The 22,603-nt window shown below is 40.4% G+C and overlaps 1 protein-coding gene across 3 annotated transcripts; it reads right to left on the reverse strand.

Annotated features, from left to right (window-relative positions):
* Window positions 1-1,198: 1,198 nt before the first annotated feature.
* On the reverse strand, window positions 1,199-21,003 carry LOC141127919 (GRIP and coiled-coil domain-containing protein 2-like; the record flags this gene model as incomplete). 3 transcript variants are annotated; one of them, XR_012241610.1, is given in 4 exon segments in its annotated part: window positions 1,199-1,443; window positions 7,890-8,014; window positions 8,129-8,330; window positions 20,858-21,003. XR_012241610.1 is itself a non-coding variant. In XM_073614801.1 (3 exon segments), coding segments are annotated over 3 exon segments (419 nt in total), but the record flags the coding sequence as incomplete, so codon positions are not given.
* Window positions 21,004-22,603: the final 1,600 nt, after the last annotated feature.

Here is a 22,603-nt window from a genome sequence, read left to right on the forward strand (position 1 = left end):
TCAAATTAAACCCGAGAGAGTTTCACCCTATATCCATTATATAACTATAGGTTGAATATGTTTTGTTAAATAAGTGAAAAAAATCTAAAAAAGTGCGACTCTGTCATATATTATATACACATACACATATACATACACACACACACACAGTTTATATGGAGTTCAGCCCCCCCCCCCATACTTACCTGAGCCCCATCTCTGTCCAACGATGTCCATGAATGTCTCTGCCATCTGAGACTCTCCCACCTGATTGGCTGAGACACAGCAGCGGCGCCATTGGCTCACACTGCTGTCAAAGTCAGTCAGCCAATCAGGAGAGAGAGGGGGTGGGTCTGAATGGACACAGGGAGCTGTGACTCGGCTCATGTGCCCCCAATAGCAAACTGCAGGCTAGAGGGGCAAAAAATAAAAATAAAATACTAGAATAGGCGCTCCAAGATTAACCCAAAAATCACCTACAGAGATTATAATGAAAAAATTAAAATAAAGATAAATAGTTCTAAGCGCTGGGAGATTATCGATGTATATACAACTAGAAAAACTGAGTTAAAAAACCTGATTTGAACTCAACCACCAAGGAACTACATAGAATATATAACGTTACTCACTAGACTGTAATGAATTCACATTTTATTAATCAAAAAATAACAAAACATGGATATATGCAAATTGTATAATGCATTAAAATGGTACCAAACCCACATCACACACCTAAAAACAGGCATCTACCTCTCACACTGCATATATACTCAGTAAGCTCCTTGCTGTGGGGGCGCTCAATAGGTGGGAGGGGCCAAAAGCACCGAAGAGGGACCTGAGAAGAGGAGGATATGGGCTGCTCTGTGCAAATCCACTGCACAGGGCAGGTGAGTATAACAGGTTTGATCGAGACAGATATAGATATAGATATAGATATATATATATATATATATATATATATATATATATATATATATATATATATATATATATATATATATATATATATATAGTATATGTTTTTTGTTTTAAACACAAGACTTCACAATCACTTTAAGGTCTTACTAAATTGGACTAGATTATTGCCTAAACTGATGACTAGACAGCCATCTTGTGACTAGATTGCTCAATATTAATATGCTACTAGCAAAATTACATGGATTAAAAAAAAACAAAAAAAACAAGCAAACACATTTTAACAAATAAAACCAAAAACACATTGTCAAGGCAACCATTTTTATTTCAGCAGGTATACTGTAACAGTGGGAAGACATTTAAATCTTTATTCACAGTTTAGAAAAAAAGCCTCACTGGAAACACTGGAGCCTCCCTGGAAAAGGAGTTCCTCACTGGAAACCTATCAGTTTGCTATCATTCTTGAACTTCAAGCATCAGTTTGTCATGGTTTTCCATAAGAGGTATCTTTCTTAGAATATATAGGATGATGATGAAAATCTAGAGGTCCTGAAAAAGCAGATTCTAAAATCACACAGGGACCCTAGAGAAGGTATACATTGCTTTAAAACACTTACAAAAAAAGTGTTTATGAAAATATGACAAAACTTAAAAACAGTGCTGATTTCTTTAAAATAAAAAACTGCTTTTATACCTTTATATTATAACTTACACTAAGAAACAACCACATTATTTCTATAAGTACATTCTGCTCCCTATCCTTCTCTAATGCAGTATCTAGACTACAAAGACATCCCCTTCCTGGCATCGGGTAACCCAGTCTGCAACAGATCTGGTTCAAGTGAGAGTCAGCTGTCCATATTATTCTAGAAATAACAAAAATGGTTGCTTGAGAGCAACACTCACGTATACAGCCCTTAAACAACAACATCTTCTGCCCTGGCCATCCCAGTAGATATCTAATTTAGGTGGTCCATACACGGGCTAATTGTGGGAAGAGAAGGTCTCAAATTGTATTTGTTTGCTATCATACTTAGTGTGATTGTAGCCGTATTAGTGCAATTGTGACAGAGAAAATTGAGTACTGTCCAGGATACTTTTTTTTATTTGCACGAACATACAATTTTTTTTTTTAACATTCTGCTTAAAAATTTGTGAATCAATACTGCTTGGACCTTGAAGAAGGGGACATACCCCGAAAGCTTGTCCTGAAAAATTGTATGTTAGTGCAAATAATAAAAGTATCATGGACAGTACTCAATTTTCTCTATTCGTTTGCAAGTAATTTGTACTTGAAAAACATTTTATCACAAAGGGCAGGTTTATGAAAAAGAAAAAAAAGTTAGAAACAGCCTACAGAAACAAAAATATTAATTTGACTTTCCTAATAAAGGTTCCAAAGCTAACCTCTAAACCACCAGGGAATCTCCATTCTTTTAGGCAGGGTTCACATATGTGCGGCTGCGGGTTCCTGCCTGGGAATTTTTGCCTGAACTAGACCCAAACACGCACAGGACCCTTTTGCAAACCGCAACACCCCCCGGACCTGTGTGAACCGGCTCCATTGAGAGTCAGTCACGGTAAATCCGCATCCAATTTGCACATATGTGAACCCAGCCTTAATCTATTGATCCGGCAATTTTATAAATAAAAAAAATAAAATGTAGATACTTTTTTTTAGCATTCAAGGTTAAATTTTTACACTACAAAGCATCAGGTAATTGCAATATTAGGACCATAAACAAATATCTGCCCTTGTATAGTAAATGGGATACTGCAATTAACTAGTTTACACAACATAGTTTAATCTCTAGTAACATTTGCTTAAATGAAGCATGTATTTAACTTAAAATGTCCCACCTAAAAGCAAACACGAAGAGATGCATGCTATTACCTTTATGTGGCCCCCTCTAATTTTGTTTGACTTTACTTTCTCTAAGTTTCAAAAAGCAAATGCTGCCCTTATGGGCCACTGCAGCACTATCATCAGACAGTATAATAGCTGCTGGCAGGCATTAGCCATGAAGTCGGGGATTGTCAGTACCCTGTAGCAAAGTGAAATTAAATAGGAGACAAGCACAGAAAAGACTATTCTGGCTAAAAAAAAAGGTAATAGCAATAAAAATTTTGATAATGGGAATGATGCCTGCTATAAGCCAGCAAGCTTTAACAACTTTAACATATAGTACAGGCTCATGCAAGATTGAGCAGATTACAGCATTCTTGCTTATAGCGGCTGCATATTTTCTGAGGCACAGTTATATGGTCTACCAAATTTTCTCTAAGCAGACAAGTAGCCATGCATAGTACTTGTCTAAAAATACATTTCCTTCATATGCAAATTAGAAAGACAGTTATTGAAATGGTAATTGTTAAAAAAAAAAAAAAAAATTGCTATTTTTGCAGTGACACCATACCCTGGTAAAGATTCTTTAATATCCAGCTTATATTAGTACAGATAGCAATTATGGAAATTAAAATAGAATATAGTATTTGCAGCCTAGGTAACACAAAACATAGATCTAGAAAAAAACAGTGCCCATAAGCAAATAATGTAATAAACCCGTTTATGATTAAGACTCTACTTGTGATATAACTGTCAATATACTTGTCTCTATAAAATTTCAGACAGGGTATCAATGCAGTTTATAAAGTCTGTAGCAAACAATTCCTTTTACTTACAATACTAAGCAAGAAATTTAAGGCAACTCAAATCCCCCCCCCCTTATTGACAATAGTAAGAAATCTAAGCCAACTCATATTTTTGTTCCCCTGTAAAATCTAAAACATTTTGTTCGGCTACAGCAGTGTTGAATTTTTGGGTATCAGATGTGATAGCTCTCAGTACTGTTTCGGGTTGCTAAATTGAGAGAGACTGATACTAGTTTAAAAGAGTGCTGGTCTGTCTATACGTATATTTATATAGGACAATTTATGAGCCTACGTGTGTCCCTCAGTAACCTGTACTAATCTATGTATTAAAAAAAAAACTAAAACTCAAAAAAAATTTCCGGTTTGTGCTGAAGTTTATGTAGTGAAAAAAATATGTGATTTTATGAGTTGAACCTTTCAGCCTGCTGACGGAAAGAAAAAAAATATTAACAATGTATGTCCAGCTTTACACCAGTCTTCACATTTTCTAGGAAAAGGGAGGTATTTAATGCTTGTCTATGCTGGGGCATAGACAAGAGAAATTACATGCAAAATACTGAACAGTCTCCAAACATATAAGTAAACAATATTTTTGTGCTGTCAATTCCTTTCCAATTAACATTTCCATCAACAGTGACAAGCACACAAACATACATAACTAAGCTCCATAAGCCTACATGCCAAAAGGGCCAAAGCGCTTCATTGTGTTTATTACACTAACCAGTAAGGTAAACGGACAGTACAAGTCAATAAAAAGATCCTTAAAATGCTTCTCAATAAACCACTTTGTACAAACAGAAAACTTGTGTTACACACACAATTAAAGCTGAACATTACATGTTTTTAAAATGCATCGGGTGCAGGTACCTAAAACTGTCTTGATATCAGAGTTCTGTAAACTTCTGGCTCAGCAGAACTGTTCCTAGAAGACGAAAGGCCATCATTCAGGATTGTACTAATAGGGAATGCGCAGAGGGATAACCCCATCACTATGCTGCTTCTTGTTTAATGTCCAATCAGCTAATAGAAGAAGGTGTTGTTCTGGGTCCTGTTGTAACTTAAAGTGGGAGGTCCCTGACCTGGCTCTGCTGGATGGCAGACGTAACTGAAAAACTAGAGAACTACTAATCCAGGGTAAAATGTTGTCCATATATGTATTTCAGCTGTATAATTAGCTAAATGCCCGGAATTCATCTTTAATGCAATCTATACATCTGATAAACTGGTTGGAGTGATTAACACGCGATAAAAGAAAGAAAAAAAAAATGGAAAAAAACAAAACAGTAAAGTATATGTAAAAGCCTAACAATGCACTTTTCCCTTTTACTTTTTCTTAGTCTACTAAATATACCATTGACATTTTCTGTTATATCTGCTTGGTTAGTGCAAAAAAAAACCCCTTGATTTTGTCAGAAATCTTTGTGACCTAATAACTTCCTGTGCTCTGTGTAAATGGAAAAAGGATGGGATATGGAGACGAGGAAGGGGTGGTGGGTGGGAAGAGGAGAGGGCTTTGACCTTTGCAATCAGAAATGACCAGGGTTGCCAACCATCCATAAATTTATGAACAGTTTGTAAATATCAGCCAATTTACAAACTGTCCGTAAAGGTCCATTACGGATAACAGCTGCCATAAAAGAAAATGGCTTCTGGCCGACTTTGGAACTGTACATTGCCTTTGCTGGCCGGGAGCGCGGTGAAATCATGACACTGCTTTGCACCTTTTATGGATCACACATTAGGACTGGAGGGGGAGAGCTGCCGGGAGTCGGAACTGTGTCACTGGAGTGGAGGACTCCGGAGGAGAAGAGGACAGAGGTAGTGATAAGGAGCCGCCTGGATTGGACCGTGTATGACTGCCTGCAATGGAGGAGCCTGGAGGTCATGTCAGTGACAGCTCATAGCTAGCCAGGCCTCGCAAAGTCTGTTGGGGGGGGGGGGGTCACTGGTGTAAGGGGGAGCGAATAATACACTAAGGTAAGGGGGGGCCCCGGGCACTGATATAAAGGTTCCCCCTTATTTCAATAACCCCCCCTCACCTTAGTTTATTCACTCTACAGAAGGTGCTCTGGTCACCAGAGTGTCCCCCACATCAGAGTTCCCCTTAAATTGGAGCCCTCGGGAGTTTCCCTTTACATCAGAGTTTGCAGTTTTCCCCTTTTGTTATAACTTAAAGGGGTTGTAAACTCTTACATATTCCCAGTGAATTGACTGGCCTCAGGTGATACAGAGATGACAAATCCTCCTACATAAGTTGTAGCTGTCCATTTGTAGTCTTCTCTTCTCTACATCTGCTCAATAATCTGCTGAATACTTAAAGCTTGTCTGAGAGTTTAGAAAAAAGGGGGTGGAAAGCTGAAGTCAGACTCTGCGGAGTTCAATGAGAAGAGTTTTGAGAGCACATTGGAGTAGAGGGGCACACCCCCTTCAGATAGCACACAGGAACACAGCTGAGGCATCTGCTGGAGCTCTGTCCCCTGTCACGAATAGCACTAGCTACATGTGTGTAGCTTAAATATTGATATTTGCACTGAAAATGGTCACGCTGGCAAATGGTTTAAATTGCCAGCAAAAAAAAAAAAAGTGTCTGCCAGTAATTTTTTGCCTTGCGCCAGCTTAAAAAAAAAAAAAAAAAAAAAAAAAAAAAAAAAGAGAGAGAGAGAGTCTCTGTCAGTAAGTTTTTGGTGTTGTGTCAGTAAATATCACTTCGGGAGTTTGGCAACCCTGGGAATTACACCTGAGGCTGACAACACGTGCTTTGGAATTTGCAGCAAGAATTACACCGTGTTGTCACATCAAAGAGGAAGTTAGAAGGGCACTATGATTCTGGCACATCAGCCATTTTTTTCTGTACTTGCAGAAAGTTTACAAGGCATAATGCTTGGAGAAATGTGCATAATATGCTTTTTTTTCAATTAGTATATCTAGGTCATTGACACTAACCTCCTACACATTCTTTACCTTACTGTGTAGGCATAACTCATGTATTACAGATTGTTTTGTAAGGACCCTTTACAAATAAAGTGATATCAAACCCTCTGTATAATAATGACAAACACAGCACAGGTGCATACCTACTTGGTTTGATATTTGAATTCTGTTTTCCCATCTGTGATTACTGTGAAAACACAAATAAATTATCCACATACTCAGTTTCCATTCTTAAGGTGGTTCCTTGCCCTTGGAGGGAAGGCACAGGTAGCATGGAACCCCACCTTTCCCCAGTTAGCTAACGCCCCAGCCCTTCGACAAAGAAAGATTAACAGCTGTGGGCACGCATGCACTGTGTGTCAATGGATCCAAGAACGATGGGATATGTAGTTCCAGTCATGTGAATTTCTGGCATTTACAGTGTGCATCCAATTCAGCTAGACGTATGGGGGAAATGGAACTGGGGATGAGAGAGTAGTTTGGAAACATTTGGCTAGTAACGGTATTTTTATAGATACATTGTGTTATATTCTTTATATAAGGGCATGGCTACTTTACTGTTAAAATGGTGAAGGGTTTAATATTACTTTAATGAGAAGCCTTATTGGTTTGTGACCACCTCTTTTTCTTTCCAAGTCACCCATTCTGTAAAAATCGGGCCAGACAAAACCAAAAGGAATGCTTACATTCTCCTCTATCCTCCCAAATACTTTACCGCCAATTGAACTGCCCGTCTATTGTTTCGCAACATTTTTTTACACCTTTCAGATTAATAAAGTTCATAAAAGTGGATCACAGTATTCTGTATATATCCTTGTTATCATATTCATTTAAACTGGGAAAAAAACAAGTGATAATATATAGATTCTCTCTGAATTATATGAGGCAAAAAAAATTTAAATCTTTGTTGGGTTTTAAGAAAAACAGAACGGTTATTTTTCTTGTGCGACTTGTATAACTCTTCAAAACTGAATATTTTCATATACACAGAGATCAAGCTGAAATAAAAGATGAGGCTTTATTATAATAAAATCAACTTAATTTAAATAAGCTGACAACTGCCTAAAGAAGGTTGCTAATAGCTAGCATACATTCTTTGGTTTGTAATACCATATACATTAAGACATTTCAAAAACAAAAAAATGCCACCTTCATACATGTTGCAGCAGTGTGCAAATTATAAATCTTTTCTTAAAAGCAATGTACTAAGTGATGATGAAAAAGCTATAACCAACCAAACAGAAAGGAATCACAGTATGTAGTCATAGTAAAATAACTTTGTGCAGAGGTACTTACAATATAATATTCACTTTTAAATAGGCACTCTAAGATTCCTCATTTTTGAAAGACACCTGGGAGTTTCCAGTTTTAACAATAATTATTCATAAAACCATGTACTGTAAAATCCTTACAATGTTTTAGTGCAAATTTGGAATGTTTTTGTACAAGTCTCTCTGTCCTGGAAGCTACCGGAGTCCTGACCAACTGTGGAGATAGGAGGCCCATCCAGCTGGCTGAGATGCAGACTCCTCCTCACCTATGAGACAAAACGAGAAAGATCTCAGGATAACAATTTTACTAGGTGCTCTAGAAAAACAAAACAAAGACAATTAACAAAAGAAAGGCTTGTATTCAACCTTATCTATCCTACCTTGAGCTATGGCATAGAGCTTTCCTTTCTCATCTGGGCTAAGCTGCAGCATGGTGTCTATGACAGGAAGGAGACGTTGTCTTTCGCTGCCTGCCTTGAGGAAAATGAATTGTAGCAAGACATTTTTCAGGTATTCTAAATTAGCCACAGATTTTTCTCTTTCCTGATTCCTTTCCAGACGTCTAATTTCATTTTTCAGGAGCTATGATGGAAAAACATATTCAACTATTAGGTTAATAGCAAAAACGTTTGCAAAAACAGTAGATTTCAGGATACACTGTATTCTGCTAACCAATGTCATGCATATAAAGACAGGGCCGTTGCTCAGGTTTGGATGGTCGCTAGTCATCTATCACCAGACGGCTTGGTAAAAGTTAGGTAAAAGGGATTTTGGCTTACCTGTAAATTCCTTCTCGTGAAGTACAGTACAGGACTTGTAGTCATAGACCATAGGTTATAATGTATGCTATTACCTTCACAAGATCAGGCACTGGCAAAAACTTTGCTAGAGCCCTTCCTAGGGGAATGCTCATATAAACCCACCCACTTTGTGAGAGTCCAGTTTTTTAGAAAGCAATAAGCTCTGTGAAAAGCCCACAGAGATAGAGGGGAGGGTTCTGCATCCTGTATTGTATGTCAAGATAAGGAAATTACAGGTACCTTAACTTTTTGCTGTCCAGGGCAATTTTCAGATTTTTCACATACTTGTTAAATGTCAACATTTTTTGTTAGAAAATAATTTAGAACCCCCAAACATTATATAGTACATTTTCAGAAAGCAGAGGCACTGGAGAATAAAATGGTCACTGTTGCAATTTTTTATTTTATCAAACGCAAATTTTTAGTAAAAAATACACTTCAATTAATTTTCTCTAGAAAAGGAACGTTTATTAAAATGTAAAAAAACAAAAACAAAAACAACGTAGGTATAAAGAGTAATGCCCTGTACACACGGTCGGACATTGATCGGATATTCCGACAACAAAATCCTAGGATTTTTTTCCGAGGGATGTTGGCTCAAACTTGTCTTGCATACACACGGTCACACAAAGTTGTCGGAAAATCCAATCGTTCTGAACGTGGTGACGTAAAACACGTACGTCGGGACTATAAACGGGGCAGTAGCCAATAGCTTTCGACTCTTAATTTATTCTGAGCATGCGTGGCACTTTGTGCGTCGGATTTGTGTACACACGATCGGAATTTCCAACAACGGATTTTGTTGTCGGAAAATTTTATAGCTTTCGACTCTTAATTTATTCTGAGCATGCGTGGCACTTTGTGCGTCGGATTTGTGTACACACGATCGGAATTTCCAACAACGGATTTTGTTGTCGGAAAATTTTATAGCCTGCTCTCAAACTTTGTGTGTCAGAAAATCCGATGGAAAAAGTCCGATGGAGCCCACATACGGTCGGAATTTCCGACAACAAGCTCCGATCGCACATTTTCTGTCGGAAAATCTGACCGTGTGTATGGGGCATAACAGAAATATGCTATACTGTGGAGCATACATTTCAGTAAGCGGAAGTTGAAGAAGAACCATAGGCAAAAATTTTTAGGTAGGGGTTATGACCCTCTCTTGCGCTGTCAGATTTTTTTTCGCAAACTGTGTCCCATTGTGGAGATTTCCCTTTACTTCCTTTACCATAGCCAAACAGGGAGTGAAATGAGATCCCTGCAAACTAAGGGAATTCCTTGGGGGCTCCCAGGTCACCAGAACTAGTGACCCCATTGGAAGATTCCCCTTTATGACTTTTCAGGGCACAACCCAAAATATGGGTTTTCTTTTACTTTCAATGATAATGGTAAATAGAACAAAAAGAGAGCATCCTGAAGGGGGGCACAGGCAGCAATAAAAACTGACAGATGTTCTAATTCCTCTGCACCCTATCCAAAACAAAACAAAAAAAAAAAAAAAAAAGAAAAGTTATGCTTTTTGTTATAAATTGCTTCAGTTACCATATACATGGATACAGAAAGAAGGCGCTTATACTGTTCGGGCTGGGACATTGTCAAAATTACCGAAAACTACAATCAGTTAAGGTTGCCTATAGCAGTGGTCTAAGGTGGATAAGGAAAGATACATGAATAGGGACAGGGTAAAAGAAAAGGGATAAAGCTACCCTCATATGTAGGAATGCTAGTAAGTAAACCCCAAGGCAAAATCGATTTACAAAGTGCTCCTGAATTAGATAGCGATGTGAATAACAGGATATAAATTTGCACATTATATAGTCAAACCGTGGTCATTAGCTCAACCGGTCCATATTTTAAGGAACGTCCTGGGGCAGTTGCAACTGGCACACAAATTAATTTTGGTGCAAACACAAACACACACACACAATCTAATACCCAATTTTTGGTAAAATATAAATGATGATGTTGTGTTGAGCACTAGATACCAAACAGGTCATGATTTAAAATTGCACAAACGTGAAACAGCAGCATTTACAGCCAATCGCTTTTACCTGACCGTACCAGGATTATGGCTGCAGCTATAATCCTGGTTATATCCACTTCCTGTCAAAATGCTTTTATATGTACAGTATGTCTGGCAAGAAGTGGTTAAAATCCACTTTATATTAATTATACAGTGCAGGACACAGGGCTTGTATTCATAGACCATGAGATGTCCCCACGAGCAGGCAGGTAGGTTTATTTTGCTTTACAAGAGACATTTCCTCCTGTATTGATTTGTATTGTAAGTGTACTGTCTGCCCTCATGTTGTAAAGCGCTACGTAAACTGTTGGCGCTATATAAATCCTGTTTAATAATAATAATAATAATTTCGAGGATCTCCAGCAATAGAGAGCCTGCCTGCTTGCAGTTTTTGAAAGTGGGACTTTGGTTCCACTTTAAAACACACATATGACAGCTTGAGCCACCTTGTGCCTGAAACTTGTATTACAGGTCTAGACAACGTAAGGAAATTTCTCCATGTTATGGGTGCAGAAGTCATGGGGGTTTGTGTGTCCAAAATATGGGAGCCGCTTTAGCCAGGTACTGACCATGTTCTTTGGCTGTGTCTCTGTAGAAAACAGCAGCAGGAAGCGCAACAAAGTGTCTGTGTTTTCGACAGAATTGGCTGGTGGAAGTGTGTCAGCCGGATGGAATGTTGAAACTAGGTCATGATTGTGAGTTTGAAAGGGCAAAGACCGCCAAATTCAAAATATTATTTATGTGCCAAACGCATTAAGAGACGAGTACAAAGGAGAATAACACAAAAGTGAAAAACTCCCATTTCTACGCACATGTATCTGCTTGTGTGTCAAACACTGCATTGTTTTTATAGCCAGGAACCTAGTGTACAGTACAGGAAAACCCTGTCTTTGGCTAACATCTATGCATGCACATTTCAATGGGCTGCCCTACTCACGACACATGTGGGGAATGAAGTCCCCGACCCTTCTGTAAAAACGTGCCGAACTGAACCACACTGTGCTGCAGCATCATGTGGTTTGGCACATGTAAAAACGTGTGGTTGCCAATGTATTTGGGTATCATTAAAGGGGTTGTAACTCCTCAGGGTTTTTCACCTTAATGCATTCTATGCGATAAGGTGAAAAGCCTCCTGTGCTGCCCCCTTTTACTTACCTGAACCTGGTCTTTCCAGCGACGGGGACGAGCACACCAGCTCCAGCCGGTGTCTCGGGCCCTCATTGGAAAGATTGATAGCAGCGGGAGCCATTGGCTCCCCCTGCTGTCAATCAAACCCAATGACGCAGGAGCCGGGTCCTGCTGTCTGTGTCAATGGACGCAGCAGCAGGACACGGGAGCACGCCCGCATGAGTGACCCCAGGGAAAGCGCTTCTCCGTCAGGGCACCCGAGAAGAGGAGGAGCCAGGAGCGCCGCGGAGGGATCCCAGAAGAGGAGGATTGGGGCCACTGTGCAAAACCATTGCACAGAGGAGGTGTTATTTAAAAAAAAAAAAACAACAACTTTACAACCCCTTTAAGAATGAATGGCTTCTTCTTCGCACAGTGGGGTCTGAGTATGGTACCCAAGGTAGACGCTTAGGATTACTCAGTGAAAGAGGAAAACAAACAAAATCTGAACAAGGATACACCTTCCCAGCTCTACGTGTCAATAGGGTTACATCGAGTTAGCTGGGTTAGATATGGAAAGCTGCCAATGTCATTATTGCCTTAAATTCAATTTGATCCACCTCCAGGGTCACAATATCTTTAAAGGCGGTGCAACTCTAAGACTGTAGGGAGGAGAGAGATAAAAAGCAAATATAATACAATGGGCCCCATTTTATTGCAGCACCCCATAAAAGGGCCAGTTAGACCATTTGTTGGTGAATATGTGCATAGTGTCCATAATCATGTGGTGGATTCGTTCCATGAGACGGATGGTCTCCATCCTCTGTAGCACCTGGGGCCAAAGAACTGACTGAGATCGCCAGTTTAGGGCTATGGCCCACTGAATAACACAAAAAAGGGTGTTAACCAGTTTCTGGGTAGGAGGGGGTAATTCTGGGATCGGTGTAAATAATAAGCATATTGGTGCTGTTAGCGTGATCATGGATCCAATAATCTGTGCTACTCTGGAGGCTGCCCGGTTCCAAATGTGTTGCAGGTGAGGGCAGTTCCAGAACAGTTCCTATGTTTTTGTGCAATATTGAGTCACTTAGCACTGTTTCCATGGGCTATGCATGAAAACATAAGAAATGGGGCGGAGAAAAATAGCTCTGGACTGATGAGTCAAAATGTGAAATATTTGGCAAAGAAAAAGGCAGTTTGTTCGCAAAGGGCTAAAAAGCGGTACAATAATGATGGTCTGCAGGCAACAGTGAAGGTGGAGGTCCCTTGAAAGTTTGATGTTGCATTTCTGCAAATGGAGTTGGAGATTTGGTAAGGATCAATCAGTGTCCTCAATGCTGAGAAATACAGGCAGATACAGGCATCACCAAGTCTGTCTGGGATTACATGAAGAAACAGAAGGATTTGAGGCAGCCTACATCTCAAAGAAGATCTGTGGTTACTTCTCCAAGATGTTTGAAACAACCTACCTGCCAAGCTCCCTTCAAAAACGGTGTACAAGCGTACCTTACAAGAATTAAAGAACTGATGCTGTTTTGAAGGCAAAGGGTGGTCACGCCATTTGTTGATTGGATTCGGATTTCTCATTTACTTTCCATCTTGTTATTTGATGAAAATAGACTCAACCCTTATATTCCTGGAAGCATTCTTAATTTACAGCATTTTGCACACCTGTCTAACAATTTAGCACAGTACATTATATATTTACACACATATACACACATTATATTTTATATATATATATATATATATATATATATATATATACACACATATACACACACACACACACACACACACACACACACATATACATACATACACACTCACCAGCCACTTTATTAGGTACATCTGTTCAATTGCTTGGTAACAAATTGCTAAATCAGCCAATCACATGGCAGCAACTCAATGCATTTGGGCATCTAGACGTGGAGAAGATGACTTGCTGAAGTTCAAACAGAGCATCAAAAAGGGGAAGGAAATTAAAGAGACTTAGAACGTGGCTTGTTGGTGCCAGACGGCTGGTCTGAGTTTTAAAAAAAACTGCTGATCTACTGGGATTTTCACGCATAACCATCTCTAGGGTTTACAGAGAATTGTCCAAAAAAAGAGAAAATATCCAGTGAGCGGAGTTGTGTGGACGAATATGCCTTGTTGATGTAAGAGAAGAATCGGCAGAGACAATAGAAAGGCAACAGTAATTCAAACAACAACCAAGTTATGCAGAATACCATCTCAGAACACACAACACATCAAAGCTTGAAGCAGATAGACTACAACAGCAGAAAACCACACCAGGTGCCACTCCTGTCAGCTAAGAACAGGAAACTAAGGCTACAATTCACACAGGCTCACCAAAATTGAACAATAAAAGATTGGAAAAATGTTGCCTCGTCTGAGGAGTCTTAATTTCAGCTGCGACATTCAGATGATAGGGTCAGAATTTGGCGTAAGGCACATGAAAGCATGGATCAAACCTGCCTTCTACCAATGGTTCAGGCTGGTGGTGGTGTAATGGTGTGGGGGATGTTTTCTTGGCATACTTTGGGCCCCTTAGTACCAATTGAGCATAGTTTAAATGCCATGGCCTACCTTAGTACTGTTGCTGACCATGTCCATCCCTTTATGACTACAATGTACCAATCTTCTGATGGCTACTTCCAGCAGAATAATGCACCATGTCACAAAGCTCAAATCATCTCAAACTGGTTTCTTGAACATGACAATGAGTTCACTGGGCTTCAATGACCTCAAGTCACCAGATCTCAGTCCAATAGAGCACATTTGGGATGTGGTGGAACAGGGGATTCGCATTATTGATGTGAAGCCGACAAATTTACAGCAACTGCGTGATGCCATCATGTCAATGTGGACCAAAATTTCTGAAGAATGTTTCCAACACCTTGTTGAATCTATGCCACGAAGAATTAAGGCAGTTCTGAATGCAAAGGGGGTTTAACCCGGTACTAGCAAGGTGTATCTAATAGTCAGGTCCATAAATATTGGGACATCGACACAATGTCTAATCTTTTTGGCTCTATACACCACCACAATGGATTTGAAATGAAACAAACAAGATGTGCTTTAACTGCAGACTTTCAGCTTTAATTTGAGGGTATTTACATCCAAATTAGGTGAACGGTGTAGGAATTACAACAGTTTGTATATGTGCCTCCCACTTTTAACCCCTTCCTGCCGACCGTACGCAGATATGCGTACTCGGCTTTCCGGGGGTTATACCGGGATGATGCCCACAGCTGCAGGCATCATCCCGGTACCGTTGTTTACAGCGGGCGATCGGCTACCCGTGTATAACAACCGATGCGGCTAAAAGCCGCTCGGTTGTTATACCGGAGGAGCGGGAGGGGACACCCCCCCCTCCCGCCGCTGTTACCGGGCCTCCTGTGCGATCGGGAGGCCCGGTGTCCAATCGGGTACCTTCGGCGGCTGGGGGCGGGCTGGAACGAAGCTGTGAGCGGCTTCGTTCCAGCCTTCTCGTTGTAAACGCGGAAGCGACGTCACTTCCTGTTTACTCGGCTGCCAAAGGCGCCGGATTTAAAAAAGTACACAGTATCAGAATCGCTGTTTTCGGCGATCTGAATACTTTGAAGTGTAAAGGAGGGATGGGGGGTCTTTTAGACCCCCCATCCCTCCATAAAGAGTACCTGTCACCACCTATTACTGTCACAAGGGATGTTTACATTCCTTGTGACAGCAATAAAAGTAAAAGTAAAAAAATAAAAACATTTTTTAAACACAATTTATAAATTAAAAAAATAAATAAAATAAAAAAAAAAAAAAAAAAATTTTTTAAAGTGCCCCTGCCCCCGCGAGCTCGTGCAGCGAAGAAAACGCATACGGAAGTCGCGCACGCATATGTAAACGGTGTTCAAACCACACATGTGAGGTATCGCCACGATCGTCAGAGCGAGAGCAATAATTCTAGCCCTAGACCTCCTCTGTAACTCAAACCTGGTAACCGTAAAAAAAATTTAAAACGTCGCCTATGGAAATTCATAGGTACCGTAGTTTGTCGCCATTCCACGAGTGCGTGCAATTATAAAGGGTGACATGTTTGGTATCTATTTACTCGGCGTAAAATCATCTTTCACATTATACAAAAAATTGGGGTAACTTTACTGTTTGGATTCTTTAAAATTCATGAAAGTGTCCCTTTTCCAAAAATTTGCGTTTAAAACACCGCTGCACAAATACTGTGTGATAAAAAATATTGCAACAATCGCCATTTTATTCTCTAGATTCTCTGCTAAAAAAATATATATAATGTAATTTTCTAGCAAAAAATACGGATTTTAACTTGTAAACACCAAATTTCAAAAATAGGCTTAATCATGAAAGGGTTAAAGGGACCAAAAGTAATGGGGCAATTGGCTGCTCAGCTGTTCCATGGCCAGGTGTGTGTTATTCCCTCATTATCCCATTTACAAGGAGCAGATAAAAGGTCCAGAGTTCATTTCAAGTGTGCTATTTGCATTTGGAATCTGTTGCTGTCAACTCTCAATATGAGATCCAAAGAGCTGTTACTATCAGTGAAGCAAGCCATCATTAGGCTGAAAAAACAATACAAACCCATCAGAGAGATAGCAAAAACATTAGGTGTGGCCAAATCAACTGTTTGGAACATCCTTAAAAAGAAAGAACGCACTGGTGAGCTCAGCAACACCAAAAGACCCGGAAGACCACGGAAAACAACTGTGGTGGATGACCGAAGAATTCTTTCCCTGGTGAAGAAAACACCCTTCACAACAGTTGGCCAGATCAAGAACACTCTCCAGGATGGTAGGTGTATGTGTGTCAAAGTCAACAATCAAGAGAAGACTTCACCAGAGTGAATACAGGGGGTTCACCACAAGATGTAAACCATTGGTGAGCCTCAAAAACAGGAAGGCCAGATTAGAGTTTGCCAAACAACATCTAAAAAAGCCTTCACAGTTCTGGAACAACATCCTATAGACAGATGAGACCAAGATCAACTTGTACCAGAGTGATGGGAAGAGAAGAGTGCGGAGAAGGAAAAGAACTGCTCATGATCCAAAGCATACCACCTCATCAGAGAAGCATGGTGGTGGTAGTGTCATGGCGTGGGCATGTATGGCTGCCAATGGAACTGGTTCTCTTGTATTTATTGATGCAACTACTGACAAAAGCAGCAGTATGAATTCTGAAGTGTTTCGGGCAATATTATCTGCTCATATTCAGCAAAATGCTTCAGAACTCATTGGGCGGTGCTTCACAGTGCAGATGGACAATGACCCGAAGCATACTGTGAAAGCAACCAAAGCGTTTTTTAAGGGAAAGAAGTAGAATGTTATGCAATGGCCAAGTCAATCACCTGACCTGAATCCGATTGAGCATGCATTTCACTTGCTGAAGACAAAACTGAAGGGAAAATGCCCCAAGAACAAGCAGGAACTGAAGACAGTTGCAGTAGAGGCCTGGCAGAACATCACCAGGGATGAAATCCAGCGTCTGGTGATGTCCATGCATTCCAGACTTCAGGCTGTAATTGACTGCGCAAAGGATTTGCAACCAAGTATTAAAAAGTGAAAGTTTGATGGATGATTATTAAACTGTCCCATTACTTTTGGTCCCTTAAAAAGTGGGAGGCACATATACAAACTGTTGTAATTCCTACACCGTTCACGTGATTTGGATGTAAATACCTCAAATTAAAGCTGAAAGTCTGCAGTTAAAGCACATCTTGAGAGTTTCATTTCAAATCCATTGTGGTGGTGTATAATGCCAAAAAGCTTAGAATTGTGTCGATGTCCCAATATTTATAGACTTGACTGTATAAGACAAATTTACTAACAGACCTATCAATATGAATGTCACATCACTTTCTCAAACTCAATCTATCCAAAGCTGAGCTCATATATTTTCCTCTCACATGCCCCTACCCCTGACTTCTGTCGAGATTGATGGCACAACTATCAGTCCATCCCCAAATACCAAGGTGCTTTGAACTCTCCTCTCATTCCCATATCCAATCGCTGGCCAAATCATGCCACCTCAATTGTTCTGAGTAATTTTCTAGCAAAAAAATGCAGGATTTCAACAAACTGATAAGAGGCATGGAGGAAATCCACTATGAGGAAAGATTAGAGGAACTGAATTTATTCTCTCTTGAGAAGATGAGATTAAAGGGGGCTATAATCAACATGTACAAAATATATAAAGGGGTCCATATAGTGAACTTGGTGTTGAGTTATTCACTTTACGGTCAACACAGAGGACAAGGGGGCACTCTCTACACCTAGAGGAAAAGAGATTTCGGCTCCAAATACGGAGAGGTTTCTTCACAGTAAGAGCTGTAAAAATGTGGAATAGACTCCCTCTAGAGGTGGTTCTGGCCAACTCAGTAGATTGCTTTAAGAAAGGCATGGATTCTTTCCTAAATGTACATAATATAACTGGGTACTAACAATTATAGGTAAAGTTGATCCAGGGAGAATCAGATTGCCTCTCGGGTATCAGGAAGGCATTTTTTCCCCTGCTGTAGCAAATTGGATCATGCTTTGCTGGGGTTTTCCGCCTTCCTCTGGATCAACTGTGGGTATAGGATTGGGTATATGGGATTGTAGGATATTATTTTTATGTAATTTATTTTTATAGTTTTGTGTCTTTTTTCAACCGGAATAACTATGTAACTACGTGTGTGAAAAATGTAAAAACTGCATCGGTAGTAAAGTGGTTAAAGCCTGGGACCTCATTCATCGGGACCCATCAGGGTCTTATTCACACTGAAAATGGCTGGGTCAGCAGCTGGAGAACCCCATTTTTAGTTGAACTGCTCCTCTATTAGATAACAAAGTGAGACTCTTTACTGGTGAGAACACATCCTCTGGGTAGGCCCAACTGACATACATCACCTTGTGCAATTAGGGATTGCACAGGAAAAGATCTGGGGTGTTCAGGCAGTCGCCAGACCAAAAAATCCAGTGACTTTTGTAGAAGAAGACTCCGGAAGTGGTAACTTCAGATTAATTTGCACATGATTGCGAGGAGGTCCACTGTGATCTTCTGCATCTGAGACAGCCCTGACTTTGAGACTCCTTCTGAAAAGGACTCATCTAAAGAGGATTGCTGATTCTCAACAGATTTTCTCTTTCTGCACATCCTGAGGATGTTCCTCTGACATCTCATCTTCCCTGAAAGAGGGAGATGGGAAAGGAAAGCACCCACGTTGTGAATCAGGCATTTCAAACCATTGAGGACCCATGAAAGCTGGTCTTGTAAATGGCTGCTGAAAATTCTTTCAACACAAAAGGAACAGCAAGATTGTGCTCCTGAAACACTGGATATACCAGAAAGGGCAGGGATTCAGCACTAATCTGATCCTTAAGAGTGCAAATACAAGACAAACCATGCAGGGGATCCTCCCTACCTGATAGAGGGATTTGGGAGCCAGCCTATTGTCCTACCCCCCCCCCCCCCCCCCCCCCGCCCACCTTTCTGCCTGTGTAATGCCATGGTTTGCCAATGGTCAATAGGCTTGTAAACTAGGCAAAACGAGAGCAGCAACCCAGTTGCAAGGGGTGTCTGCCAAAAGTAGATGCCTAAATGACGAGTTACTCCCTTTTTAAGAAGTGTCCAAAAACTTGCAGAGCACTGGCACTGCTGTGACATAGGTGTTCTGTGGTTGTGCCCTGTGTCAGTGTTGTGCATAAGAGCTGTCGATTGCACGTTTTCATGTCCAGAGCAGTAGAAAATCTCTTCTGTGCATGCGCAGAAGCACATAATGCAGTCGTTGCGCACACGCGTCCACCCCTTATGTATGCTGCTACATGGATGTATTGCTCAATTCCTGCATTGTAAGCAGCCTTTAATGTCCAAAGCAACTGGGGACACCAAGGGGCTGCCACTTATTTCACATACAGAGGCACTCACCAATCCTTGCTGCAGCACCAATAGGCCCAACCTTCAACGCTCATGGTGGGCTTGCCCCGTATGGCCTTCATGGACTCAACTCCCACTAATGGGATCACTGCCATGAACCTGTACAGCACCCCATTAGCAAGGTCTTCAGATTTGGAGTACCCTGGAGATCACTGCCTGCAGGACCCAGGACCCAGTACCAAATGGCAACAATACAGGCTGTCCTGCTCTTGCATGCAGGTCCTGGGTATGCGCCCTCTTGGCTTTAGGGCCGTGGGCGATCAATCAATCCAGGGGAAACCTTTCCCCTCCCCAGCAAGTGTGTGCAGACTATGTCAAGAAATGGAGGACTAACGGCCACTAAAAGAAAGACATTGTAGGCACATCCATCACCTAAGAACACCAACTAAAAACGAGGCTTAGCTGAGCTGGAAGGGGTTATCCTTTTTTTCAGCGCCCATTCATCTGAAAGTGGCAGTAAAATACAAGTAGCTATTTAAATTAAAACAGTATTAAACCCAAAACCAAAAATGTTATATATTGCAGCTTACCAATCATTAGATGTGGGGGTTTACATAAATAAAAATCTGATCACTGTAAGCATCCCTCCCAGTGTTAAATGGTTTGTCTCATCTCTGTAATGATGCATTCTGCTGAAGACCTTGTTCTTAAAAAAAAAAAAAAAAAAAAAAAAAAAAAAAAGTTTTTTTTCCAGCTGGATCACCAGATGAAAATAGAAGAAAGCCTGAAAAAGAAAATTAATGCAGTCTTCACATCTAAGAAATGGCAAGCTGCAAAATAATAAATGTTTGCTTTTGGGTTTAAAATTGCTTTAAGTACTCTGCGCCCTGTGTTGTAAAATTAGAAAATAATTTTACTGGTTGTCTTTTGATCTTTTGCTTTGTAATGTCTGTATATCTACAATAAAGATCATATTTATAAAATAGTAAAAATAAATATGTTTCACCAAGCATCCACTGGGGGGTAAATCAATCACTGTCATCTAATTCGCATACACCAGGAATTTGTACCAGCAGTTGTGTTTGGTGAATGTCAGATTAACCGCTTTAGAAACAAGCCCCCCAAGTATAACAGTAAACAGTAACATATTTGTTTATTCCCATACAGCATCATGCTTTTTTGTTCTACACAATTTGCAAACAATTATATCCACTTCAAATTGCGCACTACCACTCTGAACATAAACCATTAATTTTCCTGTCTTTGGAGCATAAAAATATAAAAAACGCGTGGTTACTGTTTAATAGCAAATGACATACTGTTATCTGTTCCATAAGCATGGCATTTGTTGCCTCCGTTTCATGCAGCAAACCACTCAGATGATCCACACTCTTCGATGCTGTATTGAGCTTCTCGTTTAGTTCTTCCCTGGAAATTTCAGGCTGCCATTGGGGTGTTTCTACAGCTAAAAACAAAAAGTAGTAAACAAAATATTTGCATTAAAATCTTGCTACAAATAAAAATGAAACCGCTTATCTGAAAGTTCTATAAGGTTTTCTTTTTTTCAGATAACAGCACTTCCTTTAGTTATCAGACACACTAGGGAAATTTATGAAGCCGAGCAAAAAGAAAGAAAAATTTTCTAAGAGGAGTTGAGTCACCTGATAGTTTCCCTTATCCCACTCTGCTTAGGCCCCTTTCACACTGGGGCGGTTTGCAGGCGTTATTGCGCTAAAAATAGCGCCTGCAAACCGCCCTAAACAGCTTCCGCTGTTTGTTCAGTGTGAAAGCCCGAGGGCTTTCACACTGAAGCGGTGCGCTGGCAGGAGAAGAAAAAATCTCCTGTCAGCCGCATCTTTGGAGTGGTGTATTCACCGCTCCTGCCCATTGAAATCAATGGGACAGCGCGGCTATACCGCGGCTATAGCCGCGCTATACGAGGGGTTTTAACCCTTTTTCGGCCGCCAGCGGGGGGTTAAAACCGCACCGCTAGCGGCCGAATACCACGGTAAAACAGCGCTAAAAATAGAGCTGTTTTACCGCCGACGCCCCCTACCGCACCAGTGTGAAAGGGGCCTTACTGCTTTCTTAGCCTAGGTTCACACTGATGCGATGCGGGAACCAGCGCGATTACAGAGCTGGTTCCCGCATCGTTCTCCTCCTGCAGGCAGTTCACACTGCCTTCTGCAAACCACTGCGGGTGTCATTATATTGTTAATGACACCCGCAGATCGGTTCACAGGTCGCAATGCGACCTGTGAACTCGCACAAGAATCAGATCGCATATGTGAGAACACCCCTGCCATCCGATTCTAGTGCGGGGGGGAAGTCCCTCGACTTTTTTCTGTGCAAATCTAATGTGAGCTCAGCCATACAACTGTATGGCTGAACTCGCATCTCACAGACATTGCATGTGATCTGCACCGCAGGTGCGAATCACATGCGATGTCTGCGATCGCACTGGTGTGAACCTGGGCTGAATCATATAGCATGTAAAAAGGAGTTAGGCTGGTGGTATGTAATGCATATGTGAATTAATACAAATTCTTAATATCTGGCACAATACTTTTTATAAAGCAATGATCTACAAACAGATTTTAACCAAATAGCTAATTTATTATGTACCTCAGTATTTTTCACTCTGATTCAACCACTTCAATACTGGACATTTTTACACCCTTCTTGCCCAGGCAATTTTCAGATTTCAGAGTGGTCACATTTTGAATGACAATTACTCAGTCATGCAACACTATATCCAAATTAAATTTTTATTATTTTTTTGAGACAGATAGAGCTTTCTTTTGGTGGTATTTTCTAATTTTTGAGTAAAAACTAAAATTTAGGCCAAAATATATTCAGCTACAATTCTTTGGTAAAAAAGACCCCACATCCGTGTATATTATTCAGTCTGTGTAAATGTTTTAGAGTCTACAAACTATGATTGATTGTTTATATATATATATAAAAATTGATCAAGCCTGATGACTGATAGTACAGTAATATTAGAGCAGCCAGCCATTGTGCATGATCATTGCCACAGCTTGAACAACGTCACCATAGTGACA

The sequence above is a fragment of the Aquarana catesbeiana genome, linkage group LG02 (genome assembly GCF_042186555.1).
Source record: "Aquarana catesbeiana isolate 2022-GZ linkage group LG02, ASM4218655v1, whole genome shotgun sequence".
Taxonomy (NCBI): domain Eukaryota; kingdom Metazoa; phylum Chordata; class Amphibia; order Anura; family Ranidae; genus Aquarana; species Aquarana catesbeiana.